General features: G+C 37.4%; 2 protein-coding genes across 2 annotated transcripts in view; one reads left to right on the forward strand and one right to left on the reverse strand.

Moving 5' to 3' along the window:
* The first annotated feature begins 4,165 nt into the window (after positions 1-4,165).
* Positions 4,166-5,203, forward strand: LOC124789501. Its single transcript, XM_047256884.1, has 2 exons — positions 4,166-4,848; positions 4,966-5,203. The coding sequence occupies exon 1, from the start codon at positions 4,245-4,247 to the stop codon at positions 4,707-4,709; it is 465 nt and encodes a 154-aa protein (XP_047112840.1). The 5' UTR covers positions 4,166-4,244; the 3' UTR covers positions 4,710-4,848; positions 4,966-5,203.
* Positions 5,204-5,604: 401 nt separating this feature from the next.
* Positions 5,605-22,457, reverse strand: part of LOC124788990 (cytosolic carboxypeptidase Nna1) — a 580,471-nt gene continuing 563,618 nt past the window's right edge. The window contains exons 17-18 of the mRNA XM_047256278.1: positions 8,230-8,333; positions 5,605-6,148 (exon numbers count right to left, since the gene is read on the reverse strand). Coding sequence (XP_047112234.1) covers positions 5,605-6,148; positions 8,230-8,333 — 648 coding nt within the window. The remainder of the gene's footprint in view (positions 6,149-8,229; positions 8,334-22,457) is intronic.

Raw genomic sequence — 22,457 nt, forward strand, 5'->3', positions numbered from 1 at the left:
ATAATAGGTATAAAACAAAGCATATGGCTACAGATAGAGAAATACAGAATGAAACGTGATTGGCTGTCAAGAGAGAAATGCGTGATGGCTTCAGTGACTACCATAGGAGATTATTGTTAGCCCCTCTTTTAACTATAAGCTGTTGTAGATCCCTCAAACAAAAAAACCATGCCCAGTTCTAAGCAAAAAGTGCAGGTCACACTTGCCTATAAAAATGGTAGCAGAAGTGATCCATAAAACTAACATCCAATATCTTTGACACTGATTTGTTGTAGAATCTTGGAACATATTCTGAGCTCAAACATAATGAGATATCTTCAACAGAGTGACCTCTACAATACCAACCAGCATGGATTTAAAAAAATGATCATGTGAAACCAAATTTTCACTTTTCTCACATGACATACTGAAAGCTTTGGATCAAGGTTGATGCAGTATTTCTCGATTTCCAAAAAGCATTTGACTCTATACCACACCTATGCTTATTGCCAAAAGTGCAATCATATGGGGCATCAAGTGAAATATGTCACTGGATTGGGGACATTTGGAAGGGAGGATGCAGCATGTTATCTTGTCTGGAGAGTCATTGTCAGATGTAGAATAACTTCAGGTATGGCTCAGGGAAGTGTGTTGGGACCCTTGGTGTTCATGTTGTATAATAATTACCTTGCAGACAATATTAACAGTAACACCAGACTTTTTGAAGATGATGCAGTTATCTATAATGATGTACTATCTGAAAGAAGCTGCATAAGTATTCAGTCAGATCTTGATAAGATTTCAAAGTGCTGCAAAGATTTACAACTTGCTTTTAACATTCAGAAAAGTAAAACTGTGCACTTCATAAAATGAAAAAACGTAGTATCCTATGACTATAATATCAATGACTCACTGTTGGAATCAGCCAATTCTTATAAACACCCTGATATAACTCTTTGTAGGGATATGAAATGAAATGATCACACAGGCCCAGACGTGGGTAAAGCAGATGGTAGACTTCAGTTTATTGGTGGAATACTGGGGAAGTGCAAGCAGTCTACAAAGAAGACTGCTTACAAATAACTAATGTGACCCATCCTAGAATATTGCTCGTGTGTGTGAGACCCATATCAAATAGGAATAACAGGTGATATTCAAACTATATTGAGGACAGCATGAATGGTCACAGGTTTGTTTAATCTATCGGAGAGTGTCACAGAGATACTGAAGGAACTGAGCTGGCAGACTTTTGAAGACAGATGTAAAGTATCCCAAGAAAGTATATTAACAAAGTTTCAAGAACTGGCTTTAAATAACAACTCCAGGAATATACTACAACCCCCTACATATCATTCACATAGGGATTGTGAGGATAAGATTAGAATAATTACGGTACTGCATACACAGAGGCATTCAAACAATTAATCTTCTCACAATCCATGCGTGAATGGAATGGGCAGAAACAGTATTAACTCATACAATTAGACGTTCTTTCTGCCATGCACCTCATAGTAGTTTGCAGAGTAAAGATGTAGATGTAAACGGAAATTATGAAAATTTAGGAACTTGTGCATTAACAAAGGAGAGATTCTAACAAAAAAACAAACAAACAAGAAAGTTTTCTTAAAATTAATAAAGCAAAATAATACACTGCTAGAATAACTTGTTTTTGATTTGCATTAGAATATGATACTCACACAGCTGTGATTATCTTCTGTGAACTCAGTTTGGCAGGTAACGAAATGTTAAGAACAAATGCTGGTCTGGAAACCCAGTATTCTTCTCCAATGCAAACATGACATTCACTAGCTTAACATCATGAAAAATGTAATCAGCTACGTGATATTTAAAGACAAAGGTACATTCTGTCAATAATCTCATTCAAAATTACTTGTTTATTTTACATGCTTTAGTAAAAAAAATCATTTGATACTTAGAATTAATATCTGTTTATGGACTTCATAACTTCTGTATACTGTGTATGTCAATGACTATCAGTCTTCATTTGCTATTAGGAAAAGAAAAAAAGTCATAAAGTTTATAATTTTCAGTCGGAGTTATGCATTTTCTTACCCTGGTGGACTGTCCATGATGTAAAGCCTAATTACAAGATGTCAAGAGATTCCATGCAGTGGACTAATTATGAATAATAAAGTTCATGCATTTTAATTAATTATTTATTCCTGGTCATTATTTACTCCATCTCTGCATAGCTATGGGAAATATGCTTCAATTGTACACCACACATACTTTAGCCTCACTGTTTGTATGCATTTTTTCTTTAAAGTTTTTTTTTTTTTTTTTTTTTTTTTTTTTTTTTTTTTTTTTTTTTTGGGGGGGGGGGGGGGGGGGAATTAACTAGTTGAAAATGTCATCTAAAATGTACTGTAGCTTCATCTGGTGATCGGAGTAATCAAACAATATGAACTTGTTGACAATGTTGTAAATATTTATTTGCTCACAATTATTGCAATAACACTGGCTATTACATGAGTGCTTCTTTGTTTATGGGAGTACTACAAAAAAGTAACCAGCTTAAGAAAGTGTTAATGCTTCTCGAAAATACTTGGTTTTATTCTTTAGAAAATTACAGAACATATTTGTGGCCTTGAAGAAACTGCATCTGGTTTTTGCTGGGAAAATGTTACACTAAACAATCACACATGTTTAAAAATATACGTTTCAAAATGAAACTAACATTATTTTGAGGATCACTCCATCACTGGTTATTTGTAACAAAATTGTATATTAAATATTACATTAGAAAAGTCTATCTACTGCAAAACTGCAAACAGTACTCAGTACCTGCACAAAAACGTAGTCCATATAGCACAATAAAAACACACATTCTCATGGGAAAAATAGTTTTGTATATGAAGAGTCCAGAGGAAAAACTCGATAAGTTCAAAATTCCAAAATTTCTGTGTTTTTTTTTTTTTTTTTTTTTTCCTCCATAATTTAATAGACCAGCCAGTGTAGTTTTACGGAACTGGTCGAAAACCTGATGAGTCAAGAGATATTCTGATATCTTGTAAGCATGTGCAGGCGGAAAACATTATAAGTCCACGCAAAACAGGGATATCCTGAAAAGTCCAGAGAATGCACCGATAAAATTTTATGACTTAATGATCGTTGTTTTATCATTGTTTCCACATGCATTGTTGTGTATAAGTTGACCATTGTTGTTAGCTTTGTGGAATTTGTGGAGGAAGTTAGATTTAGCATTGTATTCTGTCAGTGTAAAATGAATAAAGAAGACAGTGATTCATCTACTTGCGAAGAAAATTATAGAATGTCATCAAAGAAGCTGACAAAGAAAAGGAAGAAATATGGTTGCATTAGAGATGCCTCCAAATGTTTAAGATTGCAGTCACATGAAACAGGAGTACCATGTAAGTGCAAATACAATTGTTTTGATATTGTCAGTGATGAAAATAAAAGGAATATTATTAATAACATGAACCACTTTCAAAATTATGATGAAATAAACCTCTATTTAAGTGATTTAATTACAGTGCTGCCTATACAGCGCAGGCATCCTAGAAGAGAAGTGGAGGAAGCAAAGTTTCGTGATGTATCATATAAATTCAGTGTTATATTACCATTAATGGAAGTGTACAAGAAGTACATGTGTGCAAGCAAGCATTTATGCCATTACATGGAATAAAGAAGGGCAAGGTAGATCATTTACTGAAGAAACTTAAATCTGGAGACCAACCTCTATGAGACAGCCGAGGGAAACACAGATCCCGCCCACAGGCTTTGAAAAATGAAACACGTGCAATAATAAGAGGGCACATTAAATCATTTAAAGGTCATAACAGCCACTACAGTTTGACAAAGTCAGAAAAAATTTACCTACCAGAGTCTTTGAATATTAAAAAAAAATGTTACATTCAAGGAGAAGTTTCAGGATCAGAACATGTCATATGAAACATACCACACTATATTCAACTCAGATTTCAATATAAGTTTTGGATATCCACGATCATCTGTTGAAAACAAAGTAAGGCTCCATTCCGAACTTTGATCCAGTGAAATAGCCCATGAATTGCATCTCAGAAAACAAAAAGTGTTCTATGACAGGAAAAAAGGGCAAAGATGGAATGTCAAAAAAATTCATCAAAGGTTGCAATTATGATGGATTATAGCAAAAACTTTCCTTGTCCAAATATAAAGACCCAAATGAAGTTTATTATAAATGACAGCCTTTTGTATTTATATTCAAAGTTCATGTTTTGGCAACAGGGGACAGCTATTTTTACATGTATCCAGAGAGCAAAGGTCGAAAAGGAGCAGACGAAGTTTCATTGTTCCTTTATCATTTTGTGCACAGTTTTCTAACTCCAGAAGTCGGACATCTGGGGATCTTCTGTGACTCCTGCGGAGGGCAAAACAAGAATGCCACTGTGTTCAGATTCCTTCACCATCTAGTCCATACAGAAAAACGATTGGACTATGTAAAGATGACATTCCTCATAAGAGGTCATTTGTACCTTGAATGTGATAAAAATATTGATATGATAGACCAAACTCAGGAATGTCAAATTCCAAAGGACTGGTGTCAGGTTTTTCAGAATTCACACACACATGCTTTGCCTTTTGTCATCATTGATGTTGAGGAGCAACCAGAGATAATCAAATGCTGGACAGAGCATCTGGATAATACAATATACAAGAAGAAACTCCCTTTCCAGTCCAGGCCAATAAGAGAATTGGAAGTCACATGACACCATGCAGCACTGGTTCGGTATAGAGGAAGCTACAATGGAGCATATGAGCAAGCTTCATTACTTCTTCGTGGAAAGAAAGGGCAAGATTCCAGCCTGAAAGATGGCGAGTTCAGCCTACCCTCTGCTAAATATGAAGGTATAGTATTTCTTTTACAACAGTATGATTTGAAAGTTTTATTTATTTATTGAAATAGTATTTTTTTAGTATTAGGCATACAGCTATTTAAATTAAGAGATTCTGATTTTTTTGCAGGTGATCTTAAAATATCTGCTGAGAAATACAGAGATTTACAAGACTTGAAAAGATTTTGCCATAGTGAAGTGCAAGTGTATTTTGATCATCTTTGGCATTAACCCACCATCGAAAAAGCGCAGGACCTTTTATAGAAGATTATTAAATGATTATATGAGATAATTTGTTGTAACATGAATTTGAAATCTTGTAGTTACCTGCAATATGTTATGAACTTGTCATAATTTTCCTCTGTATGACCTGCCTTCATAATAAAAATGCATCATATTATTGTAAATCTTATTCAGATGTGTATAATTTCAGAACTGCTCTCTCTCTGAAAGATATATTGAGGTCTAAAACAAAAATGAAGAATATAACTTGAGAAAGTAAAATTTTATGAGTCTTGAAACTTTAAATTTCATCTCCTGAAAAAAATAAGAATTGTGACTTATCAGGATTTTCCCCTGGACTCTTCATATGCTAAGTAAATAAATCAGTTACTGTTCTTCCATTTCCACACTTGGAGGTAGGGAATACCAAGGTATGATATACTTAGAAACATAAATATATGATATGTGCATAACAGTTCAGTCAGTTTGGCACTATTACATTCAAGTAATTTATGCTGCTAAATGCTTCAAGATGTTCAGTTTTTTATCAAGATTTTGTGATTTTCTTTGGTGAGCAATGACCACTGGCTGACTGTAGACGTCTCCCTTTCCTGGAATGTGTAGTTTTACGTTTCTTTTTTTTCTTTTTGGCAGTATCAGCTTGGTGTGAAGGTCCAGGTTCTGTATCAGAGCCAGATTGCAAAGCTTGTTGTGTGAGCTGTATAGTGCTATCTGAAGTTGGAATTTCTGTAAGTTTGTGGTATCTTTTCCACTTGAGACTTGTGTGACCCCTGTTGTCTGCATCTGTTGACTGCACATTACGTTGTTGATGGGAAGCAGAAGTGACATTCCTAGATGTATCAAATGATATTCCACCAGTTCTTTGTAATGCAACCAACTTCTTTGAACAGGAACGAAGCAGCATGTCATGAGCTGAGAGATGACCACTCCAATGAGTATCGAGAGTCCCATGACAACTGCATGGTAGAGCTGTCCAGAGCTTCTGGCGCAGTGTTGTACCAAGTTTCACTTGCACCTCGCTGGCAAGGTCACCTACTGTATTTTGCCAATAGCCTGGAGCAGCAGTTGCCCTGTAATTTAAGTACATAATTAATATAACTTTTTCTTATACATTAACATTCCCTATTTCACTTATTGAATTTTTCAGATCCCATCAACAAAAAGAACTTTCAGGAATATGGAATGCACTATGGTATAATTAACAAAAGGGAAACAACTCTTAAAATATTAATCTGTGTTTGGTGTTAACAACGAAACACCACTTTATGAAACACCACTTTATGGCTTATCACTTTACACTTATGTAAGGTAAATTTAGCCTAGTAAAGTAGAAGGACAGAATGTATTTCAAAGAAGCTGCTACTTCCTTGGCAGTGTGGCCTCAGTTGCCTGAGACTGCAGTCGGGTGTGTGAGTTGTGTTCCTGTGAGTGAGTGTGTGTGTGTGTGTGTGGTCTAATTTTGATGAAGGCCTTACTGGCCGAAAGCTATATTTGTGACAGTCTGTTTTTGTTGTGTCTATCTGTGACTCAGCATATCCGCTATATGGCAAATAGCAACTTTCCTTTTCACAATATTGTTACATTTCATCCTGGATTTTCCATTATTTGATTTCTGCTACTTCCTTAGTTATATTCAACAGCTGCAGCATATTGTCTACTGGTTAATGTAATACACTGCCAGACAAAAGAAGTGAATCAATCAGAAGGGGAGTAGAAAATGAAATGAAACTTGGCAGTTTGAGAAGATATGTGATGTTATTTCAATGATTGAATTATTGAGTTAAATTTGCAAAGAACTTGGCAGTATCAGCACACTTATCAGTATGATGCTGCGCCCCTCTAGCCTAGAGGCATGCATTAATTTAGGTGGGAAGGACATCATAAAGCTATTGTATCCACTGCTGATGCAAGCTGGCCTACGAGCTGTTGTAACTGGTTCTTGATATACTGGTTACTGGCACTTGGATGGAGTTGTTGCCCCACCTGGTCCCACACATATTCTACAGGGGAGAGATATGGGGATCTTGCTGATGACAGGCATAGCTCAACAACATGCAAAGAGATCACAGACATATGTGCCATACATGGATAAGCATTGTCCTGTTGAAAAATGACACAATGAAAAAGTCACATGAAAGGTACCGTATGAGGACACTGGATGTCTGTGATGTACCATTGTACCACCAACCATAACCTGAACTCTTATCCAATGGCTCACCTCACCATGAAGCCAACGGTAACACTGGTGTGCCCCTCCAAAAATCAGAGGAATGAGACCTCTCCTTAGGTCACCATTGTAATCACCGATGGTCATGGGGGGTAGTGCAGAAATTTGATTCATCACTGAACACAATCCAATGGCATTCATTCGGAGTCCACACTTTCAGCTCACAGAGCCACTCAAAATGCAGCCTTTTGCCTTGTGATATTAATAGCAGCCTACACGTGATGCTAATTCCCTAGTTAAACTGTTACTAACTAATTTCTAACCAATGGAGCAGGATGACAGAATACTGAAGGGAGTCCATGACTTGCTCTCAGATGGAAGGCACATATGCGAAGTTTTATGATATGTTTGGTGTGCAATGTGGTGCTCCTCCCTAGTGATGGTCAGATGCAGTTGACTGGAACCTTGATGACAAGTACGTCTGCCCTCACGTTCCCATGCTGTCCTACGTTGGGCCACTGTCACATCCAAATGCCCCATGAATTTGAATGACTTGACCAGCCTGTCAAATGGAGACCCACAACAATAAACCTTTCAAACTCACTCAGCTGCTGACTACACTGTCTCACATGAATATGCATAGTCTATCTCTCCTCCACAGTCATAACTCAACATTTGATGCTGTTCGTGCCCCATATATTCACTACCAGACCTAGTAACAATACGAAACATGAACAACAGCACTGTGCTCTGCTGGTCATTCTACCTGTTACAGAGAATAGCAACTCTAATCATTTACATATGCAGTGATTGTGTGTAGATGTTGACATCTGACCATGTCTTCTGGATGCCTCTGTTTTTTTGCATATCCATTTATCAAATAAATTACCTACATCAGTAACAAAACAAATTTTTTTACAAAACAGTAATACTCTCTGATTAGAACTGTTATTTCACATTTGTCATGTGGCATTACAGCAATACCACAGTGGTTGTTCAGCAGATCCAGGGAGTAGCCTGCCAACATGGGTAGTATGCATCAATGCTTGCTGCACCAGTGACAGTGAAATGGACTGCCCCAGCAGTGCCTGATGAGAGATTACAAGTGTAGTTCACATTACTTGAAAAATGCAACTGAACAGACAATTAATGAAGTGACTGCTAGCTCTCACTGGGAGAAGCATGTTCCAAGGTGTGAAGTGACAAATAACAAGTAATTTTAAACTAATTATATCTGTCATGAATAATTACAATGGATACTCCTACTTGTCATGTAGGTAACAGGAATTTTAAATCTTTGAATCTGGATAATCAGATTATTTGTAGTAATGAGATATGTTTTTAATTTTCTTTTGAATTGGTAGGAAATTCCCAACATCTTAGTTTATGTCAGATGAGAGCTTTTTGAATACCTTTTCAGCAGACTCCATAACCCCTAGACAAGGATGCAATGCCTACATAAAATTATTTTTATTTTTTTTATGCTAGTTGCAGTAGAACTGATACTAATTTTTATCATATCAAACAAAAACCATTAAGGCTTAAATTTTCAGTGAAATTCATGTAGGAATTGTTAATGAGGCCACTGCAAGGTGTGTATTTTATCATTTTACACAACATTCTTACTACAGTGCGATCCATGAACGATGGCAATTCACGCATGTTGAGGCATGGACGGGGACTGAGTTGTTGGTGATTCCAAGTGACAGTTGTGGTACGCACATGGGTGTGATTTCTACTTGAAGAGAGCATATGTCCTGGAAATTATGTCTCTCGCTTGCTTATGCAGAATTTATCACTTACCACCACTGTCAGCGATGACAGCTTGCAACAAATGGAACAGAAATTCACTAAACAATTTGCTGCAATCATGTTTAACGCTTGCATTAGCTATGGTATTCACAGCAGAGTGCTCAAAACGCTTCTGAATGTTCATTGGCTGTTGAAGAATGAATGACGCAGATGCAAAGAACAAGCCTAACTCAACAGCCATTGTTCGTGACTCCAACTATAATTGCTTCTTTATTGGATTTATTCATTCATTTATTCACACATCATCTCTCATTAACCAATCATGGAGCAGATCATTCAAGGATGTGAAGTGAGTCATACTGTACATAAATTAGCAGAAGCAACCACTATACGATACTTCTGTAAAGTATTCTAACAACCATTTAAGACTAATTTTAATTTACTCATGTTCATAATTCTGGAAATTATTTCAAGATTACTTTTTATAAGCAGAAAAGCAGCCACTCCTCATTCTCTTACGCTACTCAGACACTGCTTTCCTCTGTTACTTCATACTAAGAATTTAAGTAACTTTACTTGTTTCAGAGACAGCTATAGCTGTTTTTGTAACATAAAAGTTAAAAAAATATTTAAATGCAATTTACATCTCTGAGTCCAAATATTCTGATTAATTATAGAAGAAGTGCCTATTAAGGCGCTCTTTTGCTATGTTTTTGGACATCTGGGGATTTCTACTGTCTGATGTCTACCAGAAATCTATTATGGACTTGTACACCAAAATATTAACCTCCATTCTGAATACTAGACATAGTCCACTTGGAAATTATTTTTATTTCTAGTATTATGGTTGTAAGTTTCACAGTTCATCTTACATTCAGTCTTACATTAACCAGAATACTGTCGGGTAGTAAATGTATTGACACATAAGCTTAAGAATTACAAGATTACAGAAAAGGATTCTGCAAGATATTCGATTATCAACTTCACACGATATTCTCAATGAAAGATTCTCTAAAATGCCTGCTTTTCTGCCTTTAGATGGATTTCTCCTAAAAGCTATACCAGGGGACAGCATTGAGTGAAAGCACGCAATATGTGCTAACAATTTCATCCACAGGTAAACACAGTAAGAGAGATTTATAAGTGCAAGAAGGCTGAACTCATCTTTTTGATTAACATATCCACATGCTGGAGCTACCTCTATTTGTTATCCATCTTGATGCCTAGAAATTTTACACTTGGGGTTTTACTTAGCTTGCAGGGTGAGAAGCCATGATGGCACTTGAAAGAGGTGAGAATGGTGACAAAAATTTGAAAAAGGTGATGAAATTGTGATATAATATTTTAAAAAGATGGTATGAAGGTGACAAATTATTTCAGTAATCAAATATGGTGCAAACAAATTGTCTTAATTTGTTCCCTGCCAAAAAATACAGTTAACATGATGATAAATTTCTCTATTATGATTGCGGATAGTGTGTGGCCATTTTTTTCCTTCATACAAATTTATTAATACATGCAGGTTGTGGCACACCTCCTAGCTAGGGGCTCTCACCATCCTTGGTATCAGCTATTACTGTGGCCAAACAACCCACCTGAACCTGAGATCACATTATCAACTCAGGAAGATGCCACACTTTAGGGGCATTCATATAATCCACCAAAAATTAACTACCTTTAAGTAGCTGTTAAGCCCTGAAACAATTATCAGACTTGGACTAATCAAAAGAAAGCATAGGGAAATTGTAACTACCACAACTGCTTAAAATCACCAGTCTCAGAAGTTATATAAAATCCAAGAAAAAAGAAGCTCTAGTTTCATGTAAAGATTTTGTCCATTCAGCTTAAATAATTAGTCTCACCTAAGCTTCTTCAGTCATTCCCAATTAATGGAACAAACACGTCAATGGTTCTAGCTACAAGTCAGAAACACATAAATATGTCACAAATCTTCATATATTCTGAATCATTATAAGCAGTGGTTGCACCTGTCTCTGTGAAGTTGAATTAGATTCAATGTCATTCAGTTTTACAGAAGTCTAATTGTGGTGCCATGATCCTGCCTCTGTATGACACAAGCAAGAACTGAATCCACAGTTCATTTCATTGACAGCATCAACAAGTTAGGTAGACTACTAATTCTGTAACATTTTTCAGATCCATTAATCCATTAAAAATATCCCCAGACAGGATGCTTGTTGTCTTCTCAGCAATCTTTCTTCTTTTCAGTATTGTCACTGAACTGTCACATGTGGTTAGATGGTGTAATTAAACTGGGGCAGTTATCACAAGCAAACCGTCACAAGGTAAATTGGTACGCTACTGGCCATTAAAATTGCTACACCAAGAAGAAATGTAGATGATAAGCACGTATTCATTGGACAAATATATTATACTAGAACTGACATGTGATTTCATTTTCATGCAATGGTGCGTAGATCCTGAGAAATCAGTACCCAGAACAACCACCTCTGGCCGTAATAATGGCCTTGATACGCCTGGGCATTGAGTCAGACAGAGCTTGGATGGCATGTACAGGTACAGCTGCCCATGCAGCTTCAACACGATACCACAGTTCATCAAGAGTAGTGACTAGCGTATTGTGACGAACCAGTTGCTCGGCCACCATCGACCAGACATTTTCAATTGGTGAGAGATCTGGAGAATGTGCTCGCCAGGGCAGCAGTCGAACATTTTCTGTATCCAGAAAGGCCCATTTTCTGTATCCAGAAAGGCCCGTACAGGACCTGCAACATGCGGTCGTACATTATCCTGCTGAAATGGTGGGTTTCGCAGGGATTGAATGAAGGGTACAGCCACGGGTAGTAACACATCTGAAATGTAACATCCACTGTTCAAAGTGCCGTCAATGTGAACAAGAGGTGACGGAGACGTGTAACGAATGGCACCCCATACCATCACGCCGGGTGATACGCCAGGATGATGATGACAAATACATGCTTCCAATGTGCGTTCACCGCGATGTTGCCAAACATGGATGTGACCATCATGATGCTGTAAACAGAACCTGGATTCATCCGAAAAAAGAAAAAAAAAAAAAAAAGATGTTTCACCATTTGTGCATCCAGGTTCATCATTGAGTACACCATCACAGGCGCTCCTGTCTGTGATGCAGCGTCAAGGGTAACCGCAGCCATGGTCTCCGAGTTGATAGTCCATGCTGCTGCAAACATCATCAAACTGTTCGTGCAGATGGTTGTTGTCTTGCAAACGTCCCCATCTGTTGACTCAGGGATCAAGATGTGGCTGCACGATCTGTTATAGCCATGCAGATAAGATGCCTGTCATCTCGACTGCTAGTGATATGAGGCTGTTGGGATCCAGCACGGTGTTCTGTATTACCCTCCTGAACCCACCAATTCCATATTCTGCTAACAGTCATTGGATCTCGACCAATGCGAGCAGCAACGTCGCGATACAATAAACCGCAATCGTGATGGGCTACAATCTGACCTTTATGGAAGTCGGAAATGTGGTGGTACGCATTTCTCCTCCTTACACGAGGCATCACAATGACGTTTCACCAGGCAACGCCAGCAACTGCTGTTTGTATATGAGAAATCGGATGGAAAATTTCCTCATGTCAGCACATTGTAGGTGTCGGCACCAGCGCCAACCTTGTGTGAATGCTCTGAAAAGCTAATCATTTGCATATCACAGCATCTTCTTCCTGTCGGTTAAATTTCGCGTCTGTAGCACATCATCTTCATGGTGTAGCAATTTTAATGGCCAGTAGTGTAATTCAGTATCAGTAATTTGATACCGGTAATCATAATTCACAAGGAAAATCTACATCACATTTTTACAACTAATGACATTCTCCCTTCAGTACTGGAAAACGATCAATGAAATGGTTTTTGATTACTGATTCTTAGGGATCTTAGCAAGAAATGAAGTCATCATACTAGATTTTCTTTTTGCAAGATTTCTCCTAATGAGTTCCACCTCCTTTCCTTTCACTCTTTATCTACTTTCATGATATATGCACCCTCAATAATACCTTCGGCCAAATGCTTTCTCAGTTTAGCTGAAGCTTCAAAGTGATGTTCTTCTTGTGCCTCCTTAGACAACTGGCATATTTTTTTCCAGCACAGTTGCCTCATACTCAATTGATTTTTTCAAGTTATTCATCATATTAATATCCTATTGAAGATGCCTTTGGTTTTTTTCCGCTTTTTGCTTTTCTTCTACTTCAAGTTTTCTTTTTCCTCTCACATTCTTCCTGATAAGCAGTGTAATTGGTATGTGCTTGCTGTCCATACCTAATGAGCCATGAGTCAATGAGCACATAGTGAAAATGAGGGTCTTGTTCCAAAGCATGCAACACATTCAAAGTACTGTTTAAAAATCTTTCATTCATCGCTGCCTTGTCTTCCCCTAATGTGGGCTCAAAATGAAATATTTTCTCGCTATGTCCACATTTCTGTTGGACAAAGTGAGACAGGTCTCAAAATGTTTTGAAGAGTTTGGGTACTTTAACTCTATGGATTTCAAGTCTCTTTTTGACATGTGCTATTGCCAGTAATTGTCAATGTTTTTGATACGTGAAGCTGAGTTATATTTTTAAAACTGTAGAACTTTCCACTTGTCTAATAAGTAGTCTTGCTGGATGCCAAACAGTGTCATTTTTGCAACCTTTAACATGTCACTGTTGCTTCTACTCTTTATTCTTTCTTTGGGGCCTAAAAGATGAAATCTTTTCAGTGGAGCACTTGACAACCATGTCTTTTCCATCACGTTTACAAACTGTGATGTAATGTTTTTGGGCATTCTTTAGAAACCATAATTCATCACATTCTTCTAGTTTACTAAGCTCTTCAGCTACTTGCCTATTAACATTAGTTGTTCAAAAGACATACATTATCCAATGTAAAGAGTTCATTATGAAGAACTTCAGAAATACTCTCAAATTTTCTCAAAGCGGAACCTTCAAAATATGAACCAAGAAGATTTGGAGTATGCTTTTCCATAATTCAACTTATGTATCAAACTTGTTTGGCTTTAGAAACGTTGTATGAACTTATTGAATAGTCCTGCCAATGAAATTTTGAATAGAAATTCTGCTTTCATTGCTAGTTTTTTAAAGCATTCAAAATGACATTATAGGCTTTGGACTGAACAGTAGCAGAAAACTTTATTAGAGGTGTATGCTTACAAAAGTAATATTGTATACCATCTCACTGTTCCAAAATCCTGGTGGCTTGAAAGTCATAATGTAAGCCACCTTGTGGTTGCATCCTTGGAAACGTGTGATGTGGAATGTTAAACTTAGACTGAATTCCTTCAAATTCTTCCCAGTGAAAAGGCCAACTGCCAAAACAGCACTTAATATTGACCAGAAAATTTGGATGCTTCTTCACCTATACACTCCAAAGCTTTTACATGTGCATTATACACATATGATTGTTGCCAAGTTCTGATGTTGATAAGTTGTCTACCTAGTGTCTCCTGGACATCACTAGCTGAGAACATAAACACTTGTTTATTGATGATAGGTCCCACAGGCACTTATTTTAGGGACAAGTTGGCTTCATAAAGCACTTTGCATAATTTCTGATGTAATGTTTCACCATCTGCTTTGAAGATAAAGAAAGTTCTTAGACAATGTGTTGTATTGCAACACTTACTCTCTGACCAAAAGTAATGGTTTTATCTTTAACACTGGTAGTTTCATTAAAACTTAATTTTCAATCAGATGAATGTACTTCTTCTAACATGTTCCCCGAAATATGGTGTCAGTCCACCAGTTATTAGGTGTCTCATTTTATTCAACAAATGTGAAAAAGGTTCAGAAACACTATCAGGGAACATCGTTTTAAAAATGTTACAAATATCATTTGACAAATCCACAGAGTAATTGGAAATCCCTGGTTTCATTGTCCAAATCAATCCTGCAGTGATGACACTATCCTTGGTCCCTAACTTCCATATTGTAGGCACATGAACCAAAATAGAAGGTTGTTTCTGATATGCAAGTTCTGTCAGTAACTGATGTGGTCCACATTTAACTTTAAATTACACTTATGTTTTGTTGAGAGTGAGTTGTTAAAAACTGTCTGAAAATTAATAGCGCAAGAACACACACTGCAGAGTAGTTCACTTTCACTAACTTTTTTCCTCCATGCAGAGACTTTACTTTTCAATCTGTATATCTTTTCTAACCATTCACTACGGAATTTGCATTTTACCATCTCAAGGTTTATTTCTGAAACTGAACAAAGTACCACAGCAGCAGTTTCACTACTGCAGCAAAATAAAAATCTGGGACAAAAATAGTTGTAATAGAGCAATATTTGACACCGTTAACAGCTGTGCAAAATATGCAAAACACTAAAATACAAAAATAAAAAAAGGAACAATATTTCAGAAGCTCCTTGTGTTAGATTATTATAACTACCTTCATCATTAGAGTATCCCAAAAAGTTAAATGAATGAACATGGATGCAGAAACTTGGAAAAAAAGTAAATAGCTTATTTTCTTCCATAAAGAGCAAAGAAGGTTGAAAAAGGTGACAAAAATTTAAGAAGGTGATTACGTTTAAAAAAAATTAATTGAAGATGGGAGATGACTCCGCACCTTGAGCATGTGTCTACTGATCTCTAGTTATATAAATCATTTTTATGGTCCCATACCACAATCAGGAAAAACGAAACCCTTATAAGGTCACTTTGTTGTCTGTCTGTCTTTCTGCCCAATTGTTAAAAACTTTTTTTCCACACGAATGGGGAAAAGAATCACATTGAAATTTATGTCACACACTGAGGTCTACAGTCCCTGGGCAGAGTAAAAAACTGAAGCTTCTAAGCCACTGTAACCAAAAGATATGGCCATTTATGTCACATGTTTTGATACTTGCAAACCCACTTATCAAAAGCTATAGCATACTTTCTACTGGCCTAGAATAACAAACTTTGGTAATAAGGAAGCTGTCACAGCACAGATAAAGGGAAAAATCCAAAAATAGCTAATTTATGATTATCTCTCATGAAGAAAAATTTTGTCATTTGTTATATGATTGTCTGTCCATCTCTCTGTCAAGATCCCTTTTTCTCAGGAGTGGGTAGACATATATAGTCAAAATTCATGTACATGCTAAGACCTATGGTCCCATGGTGGCAAAATAAATGTAAATTTCTAAGTCATTTCAATCAAAAAATAAGTCCACTGATGTCACATATTTAGATACTTGCAGACTCACTCAACAAAACCTACAGGATACTTCTTGTTGGGCTAGAATAATGAAATTTGGAAAGAAAAAGTTTTCACAGTACAGGTAAACAAAGCCTGCCTGTTTAGCCGTATGATGTAACACACTGCTTTCCGGGCGGGAAGGCATGCCGGTCCCCAGCACGAATCTGCTCGGCAGATTAGTGTCGAGGTCTGGTGTGTCGGCTAGTCTATGGATGGTTTTTAAGGTGGTTTTCCACCTGCCTCGGTGAAAGCGGGCTGGTTCCCCTTATTCCACCTCAGTTACACTATGTCGGCAATTTCTGTGCAAACACTTTCTCCATGTACGCGTACACCATCATTACTCGACCACGCAAACATTGGGGTTACGCTCGTCTGGTGTGAGACGTTCCCGAGGGATGGGGGTGGGGTCACTGGGCTGGGCGGGCCGAACAATACAGGTAAACAAAAAAATCTGAAAATTATTAATTTGTAATTATCTGATATGAAAAGGCAGTCATTTGTTATTACACCACCTGTCTGTCTGCCCATGTGTTAAGATCCTTCCTTCTCAGGAACTGATTAGCATGTCAAGCTGATATTTAAATCACATAATAAGGGGTATGGTCCCTTGGTGGTGTATAACAGTTAAGCGTTTAAGTCAATGTAATCAAAAGATGCTGCCATTAATGTCACATATTTTGATATTCATAAATGCACTCATCATAACCTATAAGGTACCTCCTGTTAACCTTTAATCAGGAATGTTGGCAACATGCAAGGTCTTACATGATAAGTAAAGGAAAAGAATTTGAAAATTGTTAATATGTTATTTTATCACAGGAAAAAGTACTTTTCCTTGTCTTTGATTATTGTCTGTTTCTACCTCAATGCAGTAAAGAATATAACCATTTATGGTACATATTTTGATACCTTACCAGTATCAGTCCCCCTATGAACCATGGACCTTGCTGTTGGTGGAGAGGCTTGTGTGCCTCAGCGATACAGATAGCCATACTGTAGATGCAACCACAACCACATCTGTTGAGAGGCCAGCAGCTTTTTCAGTAGTTGATGGGGCAACAGTCTGGATGATTGACTGATCTGGACTTGTAACATTAACCAAAATGGCCTTTCTGTGCTGGTATTGCAAATGGCTGAAAGCAAGGGGAAACTACAGCTGTAATTTTTCCCGAGGGCATGCAGCTTTACTGTATGGTTAAATGATGATGGCGTCCTCTTGGGTAAAATATTCTGGAGGTAAAATAGTCTCTCATTCGGATCTCTGGGCGGGGACTATTCACGAAGACATCGTTATCAGAAGACAGAAAACTGGCATTCTACGGATCGGAGTGTGGAATGTCAGATCACTTAATTGGGCAGGTAGGTCAGAAAATTTAAAAACGGAAATGGATAGGTTAAAGTTAGATATAATGGGAATTAGTAAAGATCAGTGACAGCAGGAACAAGAGTTCTGGTCAGGTGAATACAGGATTATAAATACAATAGCAAATAGGGGTAATGCACAAATAGGTTTAATAATAAATAATAATTAAAAAAAAAGGAATGCGGGTAAGCTGCTATGAACAGCATACTGGACGCATTATTGTAGCCAAGATAGACACGAAGCCCACACCTACCACAGCAGTACATTTTTATATGCCAACTAGCTCATTTGTTATTGTCTGTTTCTACCTCAATGCAGTAAAAAGATATACCCATTTATGTCACATATTTTGATTTCTTACCAGTATTAATCTGCCCATGAACCATAGACCTTGCCGTTGGTGGGGAGGCTTGCATGCCACAGCAATACAGATAGCCATACCGTAGGTGCAACCACAACAGAGGGGTATCTGTTGAGAGGCCAGACAAACGTGTGGTTCCTGAAGAGGGGCAGCAACATTTTCAGTAGCTGCAGGGGCAACAGTCTGGATGATTGACTGATCTGGCTTTGTAACATTAACCAAAACAGCCATGCTGTGCTGGTACTGCAAATGGCTGAGAGCAAGGGGAAACTACAGCTGTCATTTTTCCCGAGGGCATGTAGCTTTACTGTTTGATTAAATGATGATGGCGTCCTCTTGGGTAAAATACTCTGTAGGTAAAATAGTCCCCCATTCAGATCTCCGGGCGGGGACTACTCAGGAGGACGTCATTATAGGAGAAAGAAAACTGGTGTTCTATGGATCAGAGAATGGAATGTCAGATCCCTTAATCGGGCAGGTAGGTTAGAAAATTTAAAAAGGGAAATGGATAGGTTAAAATTAGATATAGTGGGAATTAGTGAAGTTTGGTGCCAGGAGGAACAAGACTTCTGGTCAGGTGAATACAGGATTATAAATACAAAATCAAGTAGGGGTAATGCAGGAGTAGGTTTAATAATCAATAAAAAAAATAGGAATGTGGGTAAGCTACTATGGACAGCATAGTGAATGCATTATTGTAGCCATGATAGACATGAAGTCCACACCTACCACAGCAGACCAAGTTTATATGCCAACTAGCTCCGCAGATTATGAAGAGATTAATGAACTGTATGATGAGATAAAAGAAGTTATTCAGATAGTGAATAGGACGAAAATTTAATAGTCATGGGGGACTGGAATTCAATAGTAGGAAAAAGCAAGAGATGGGAAAGTAGTAGGTGAATATGGAATGGGGGTAAGGAATGAAAGAGGAAGCCACCCGGTAGAATTCTGCACAGAGCATAACATAATCATAGCTAACACTTGGTTCAAGAATCATGAAAGAAGGTTGTAATGCGGAAGAGGCCTGGAGACACCGGAAGGTTTCAGGTAGATTATATAATGGTAAGACAGAGATACAGGAACCAGGTTTTAAATTGTAAGACATTTCCAGGAGCTGATGTGGACTCTGACCAAACTCTATTGGTTATGACCTGTAGATTAAAACTGAAGAAACTGCAAAAAGGTGAGAATTTAAGAAGATGGGACCTGGATAAACTGAAAGAACCAGACGTTGTAGAGAGTTTCAGAAGGAGCATTAGGGAACGGTTGACAAGAACGGGGGAAAGAAATACAGTAGATGAAGAGTGGCTAGCTTTGAGAGCAAATAATGAAGGCAGCAGAGGATCAAGTAGGTAAAAAGGAGAGGGCTAGTAGTAATCCTTGGGTAACAGAAGAAATATTGAATTTAACAGATTAAAGGAGAAAATATAAAAATGCAGTAAGTGGAACAAAAAGGAATACAAACGTCTCAAAAATGAGATCAACAGGAAGTGCAAAATGGCTAAGCAGGGATGGCCGGAGGATAAATGTAACGATGTAGAGGCATATACCACTAGGGATAAAGAGAACCACTTGTATGAATATCAAGAGCTCAGATGGAAAACCAGTTCTACGCAAAGAAGGGAAAGCAGAGAAGTGGAAAGAGTATACAGAGGGTCTATACAAAGGCGATGTACTTAAGGACAATATTATGGAAATGGCAGAGGACGTAGTTGAAGATGAAATGGGAGATATGATGCTGAGTGAAGAGTTTGACAGAGTACTGAAAGACCAAAGTCAAAACAAGGCTCCAGGAGTAGACAACATTCCATTAGAATTACTTATAGCCTTGAGAGAGCCAGCTGTGACAAAACTCTACCATCTGGTGGGCAAGATGTATGAAACAGGTGAAATACCCTCAGACTTCAAGAAGAATATAATAATTCCAGTCCCACAGAAAGCAAGTGTTTACAGGTGTGAAAATTATCAAACTATCAGTTTAATAAGTCATGGTTGCAAAATACTAACACAAATTCTTTACAGACGAATGTAAAAACTATTAGAAGCTGACAATGGGGGAAGATCAGTTTTGATTCCATAGAAATGTTGGAACACGCAAGGCAATATTTACCCGACAATTTATCTTAGAAGATAGATTAAGAAAAGGCAAATTACATTTCTAGCATTTGTAGACTTAGAGAAAACTTTTGACAATTTTGAAGGTGTCAGGGGTCAAATACAGTGAGCGAAAGGCTATTTACAATTTGTACAGGAACCAGATGGCAGTTATAAGAGTCGAGGGGCATAAAAGGGAAGCAGTGGTTGGGAAGGGAGTGAGACAGCATTGTAGCCCATCCCTGATGTTATTCAATCTGTATATTGAGCAAGCAGTAAAGGAAACAAAAGAAAAATTTGGAGTAGGAATTAAAGTCCATTGAGAAGAAATAAAAACTTAGAGGTTTGTCAATGACAATGTAATTCTGTCAGAGACAGAAAAGGATTTGGAAGAGCAGTTGAATGGAATGGACAGTGTCTTGAAAGGAGGATATAAGATGAACATCAACAAAAGCAAAATGAGGTTAATGGAATGTAGTCAAATTAAATCGGGTGATGCTGAGGGAATTAGATTAGGAAATGAGACACTTGAAGTAGTAGATGAGGTTTGCTATTTAGGGAGGAGAATAAGTGATGATGGTCAAAGTAGAGAAGATATAAAATGCAGATCGGCAATGGCAAGGAAAGCCTTTCTGAAGAAGAGAAATTTCTTAATGCTGAATATAGATTTAAGTGTCAGGAAGTCGTTTCAGAAAGTATTTGTATGGAGTGTAGCCATGTATGGAAGTGAAACATGGACAATAAATAGTTTAGACAAGAAGAGAATAGAAGTGTTCAAAATGTGGTGCTACAGAAGAATGCTGAAGATTAAATGGGTAGATCATGTAACTAATGAGGAGGTACTGAATAGAATTGGGGAGAAGAGGAATTTGTAGTACAACGTGGCTAGAAGATGGGATAGGATGGTAGGACATATTCTGAGGCATCAAGAGCTCACCAATTTAGTACTGGAGGGCGGTGTGGAGAGTAAAAATCTTAGAGGCGAATACACTAAGTGGATTCAGAAGGATGTAGGTTGCAGTAGGTACTTGGAGTTGAAGAATCTGGCACAGGATAGAGTAGCATGGAGAGCTGCATCAAACCAGTTTCTGGCCTGAGGACCACAACAACATCAACTAATATCAATATTGATAGCAAATATAAATCATTGAAATTCTCATTCTTTGGGTGGATGAATCACCTATACAAATAATTAAGTATGTAAAGAACTCTTGGTATATGACTCCTCGTTGCACTTACGTGGATTATTATTTGTTTGGCATTGTGCAATATAAATAGTTAAGCAGTATGCTGTGGCCCAGTTGCTAGCCTGTTCCCTTATTTTCCTGGCTATGTCTGGTACAGAGATACAGGGCTGTTCATCAGTATATTGGTATGGTATCATCTGGTATAAAAGTTCCTGAAAATTCCTCCAAAGTCTTTCATAAATCATTTATGTAAATGGAGAACAGGAAGGCACCAAATGCTGAGCTTTATGGGATTCCATATTTGATAATACTCCACTATCAACAGTACAGTACCTTGTTATACATAGTATAATTTTTTAATGTGTCTCTCTGTTTTCCATTTTTTTGATTGGTTCAACCCATGTGATAACGTTTTAGTTTTGCTAGTTTAACATCCCCTTCAGCAGCCATCAAGATGGATACAGTTGAACCAGTGTGGGTACTGTAGTAGAATAGTGCAGAATGCTGTTATGGAGGGCATTGAATTGTTTTGTGTTTTTGTCTCTACTCATCTCTGGGTGGTGTTTGGACCCTCTGTTCCCACATGGATCAAAGAGCACATTCAGTTTCATTCTCCCTTCCAGGGTTTAGCTCCTTGGCTTTGCAGCCGAGCCACTGTCAGCTAACAGTGAGTGATTTTCCACTGTGTTTTCACACCCTGTGCAGATACAAAAGTGGCAGCAACATTCTTATGCATGTAACTATCTTCTTTCTCTCGTAGTACTACATTGTGGCCACCATGTGTGATGAAGCAAGCTGGGATCTCTTTACTTCCTCTCTTGTTTTCCTATCTGCCTCATTAAATTCATTTTATTTTCATTTTTGCCTAATTACCAATAACATAGATGAATGCAATCTGCATTTTCATGAGAGAGAAAGACTGGCCCTCAGTCTTAAGAAATATAGCATCAGGTCTAATCTTGTGTGTAGTTTTGTGCATGTAATTAATTTCCTAATTTATTTTGACTACTCCTAGTTAATATCTTTTATTATAGGGCAAAATCAGTAATTGTTTTGAGACTTAGATTCTATTGTTAACTTATGAACAAATATAAATTCTATAGCAATTATAAACATTTGGAAGAAGAACTACTAGGATTCTTGAAGTATTTACTTGGCTCCATTTGAAAACATATTAGCAAAGTCAGCCCTTATTTAATTCCAAAATAATTACCAGATTTGTCAAAAGTATTGTTTGCA

This window comes from Schistocerca piceifrons, chromosome 3 (genome assembly GCF_021461385.2).
Source record: "Schistocerca piceifrons isolate TAMUIC-IGC-003096 chromosome 3, iqSchPice1.1, whole genome shotgun sequence".
In the NCBI taxonomy this organism is placed as follows: domain Eukaryota; kingdom Metazoa; phylum Arthropoda; class Insecta; order Orthoptera; family Acrididae; genus Schistocerca; species Schistocerca piceifrons.

Bases quoted from the DNA above. Each gene is read 5' to 3' on its own strand.
- LOC124789501 (XM_047256884.1), top strand. From the start codon at position 4,245: ATGTATCCAGAGAGCAAAGGTCGAAAAGGAGCAGACGAAGTTTCATTG.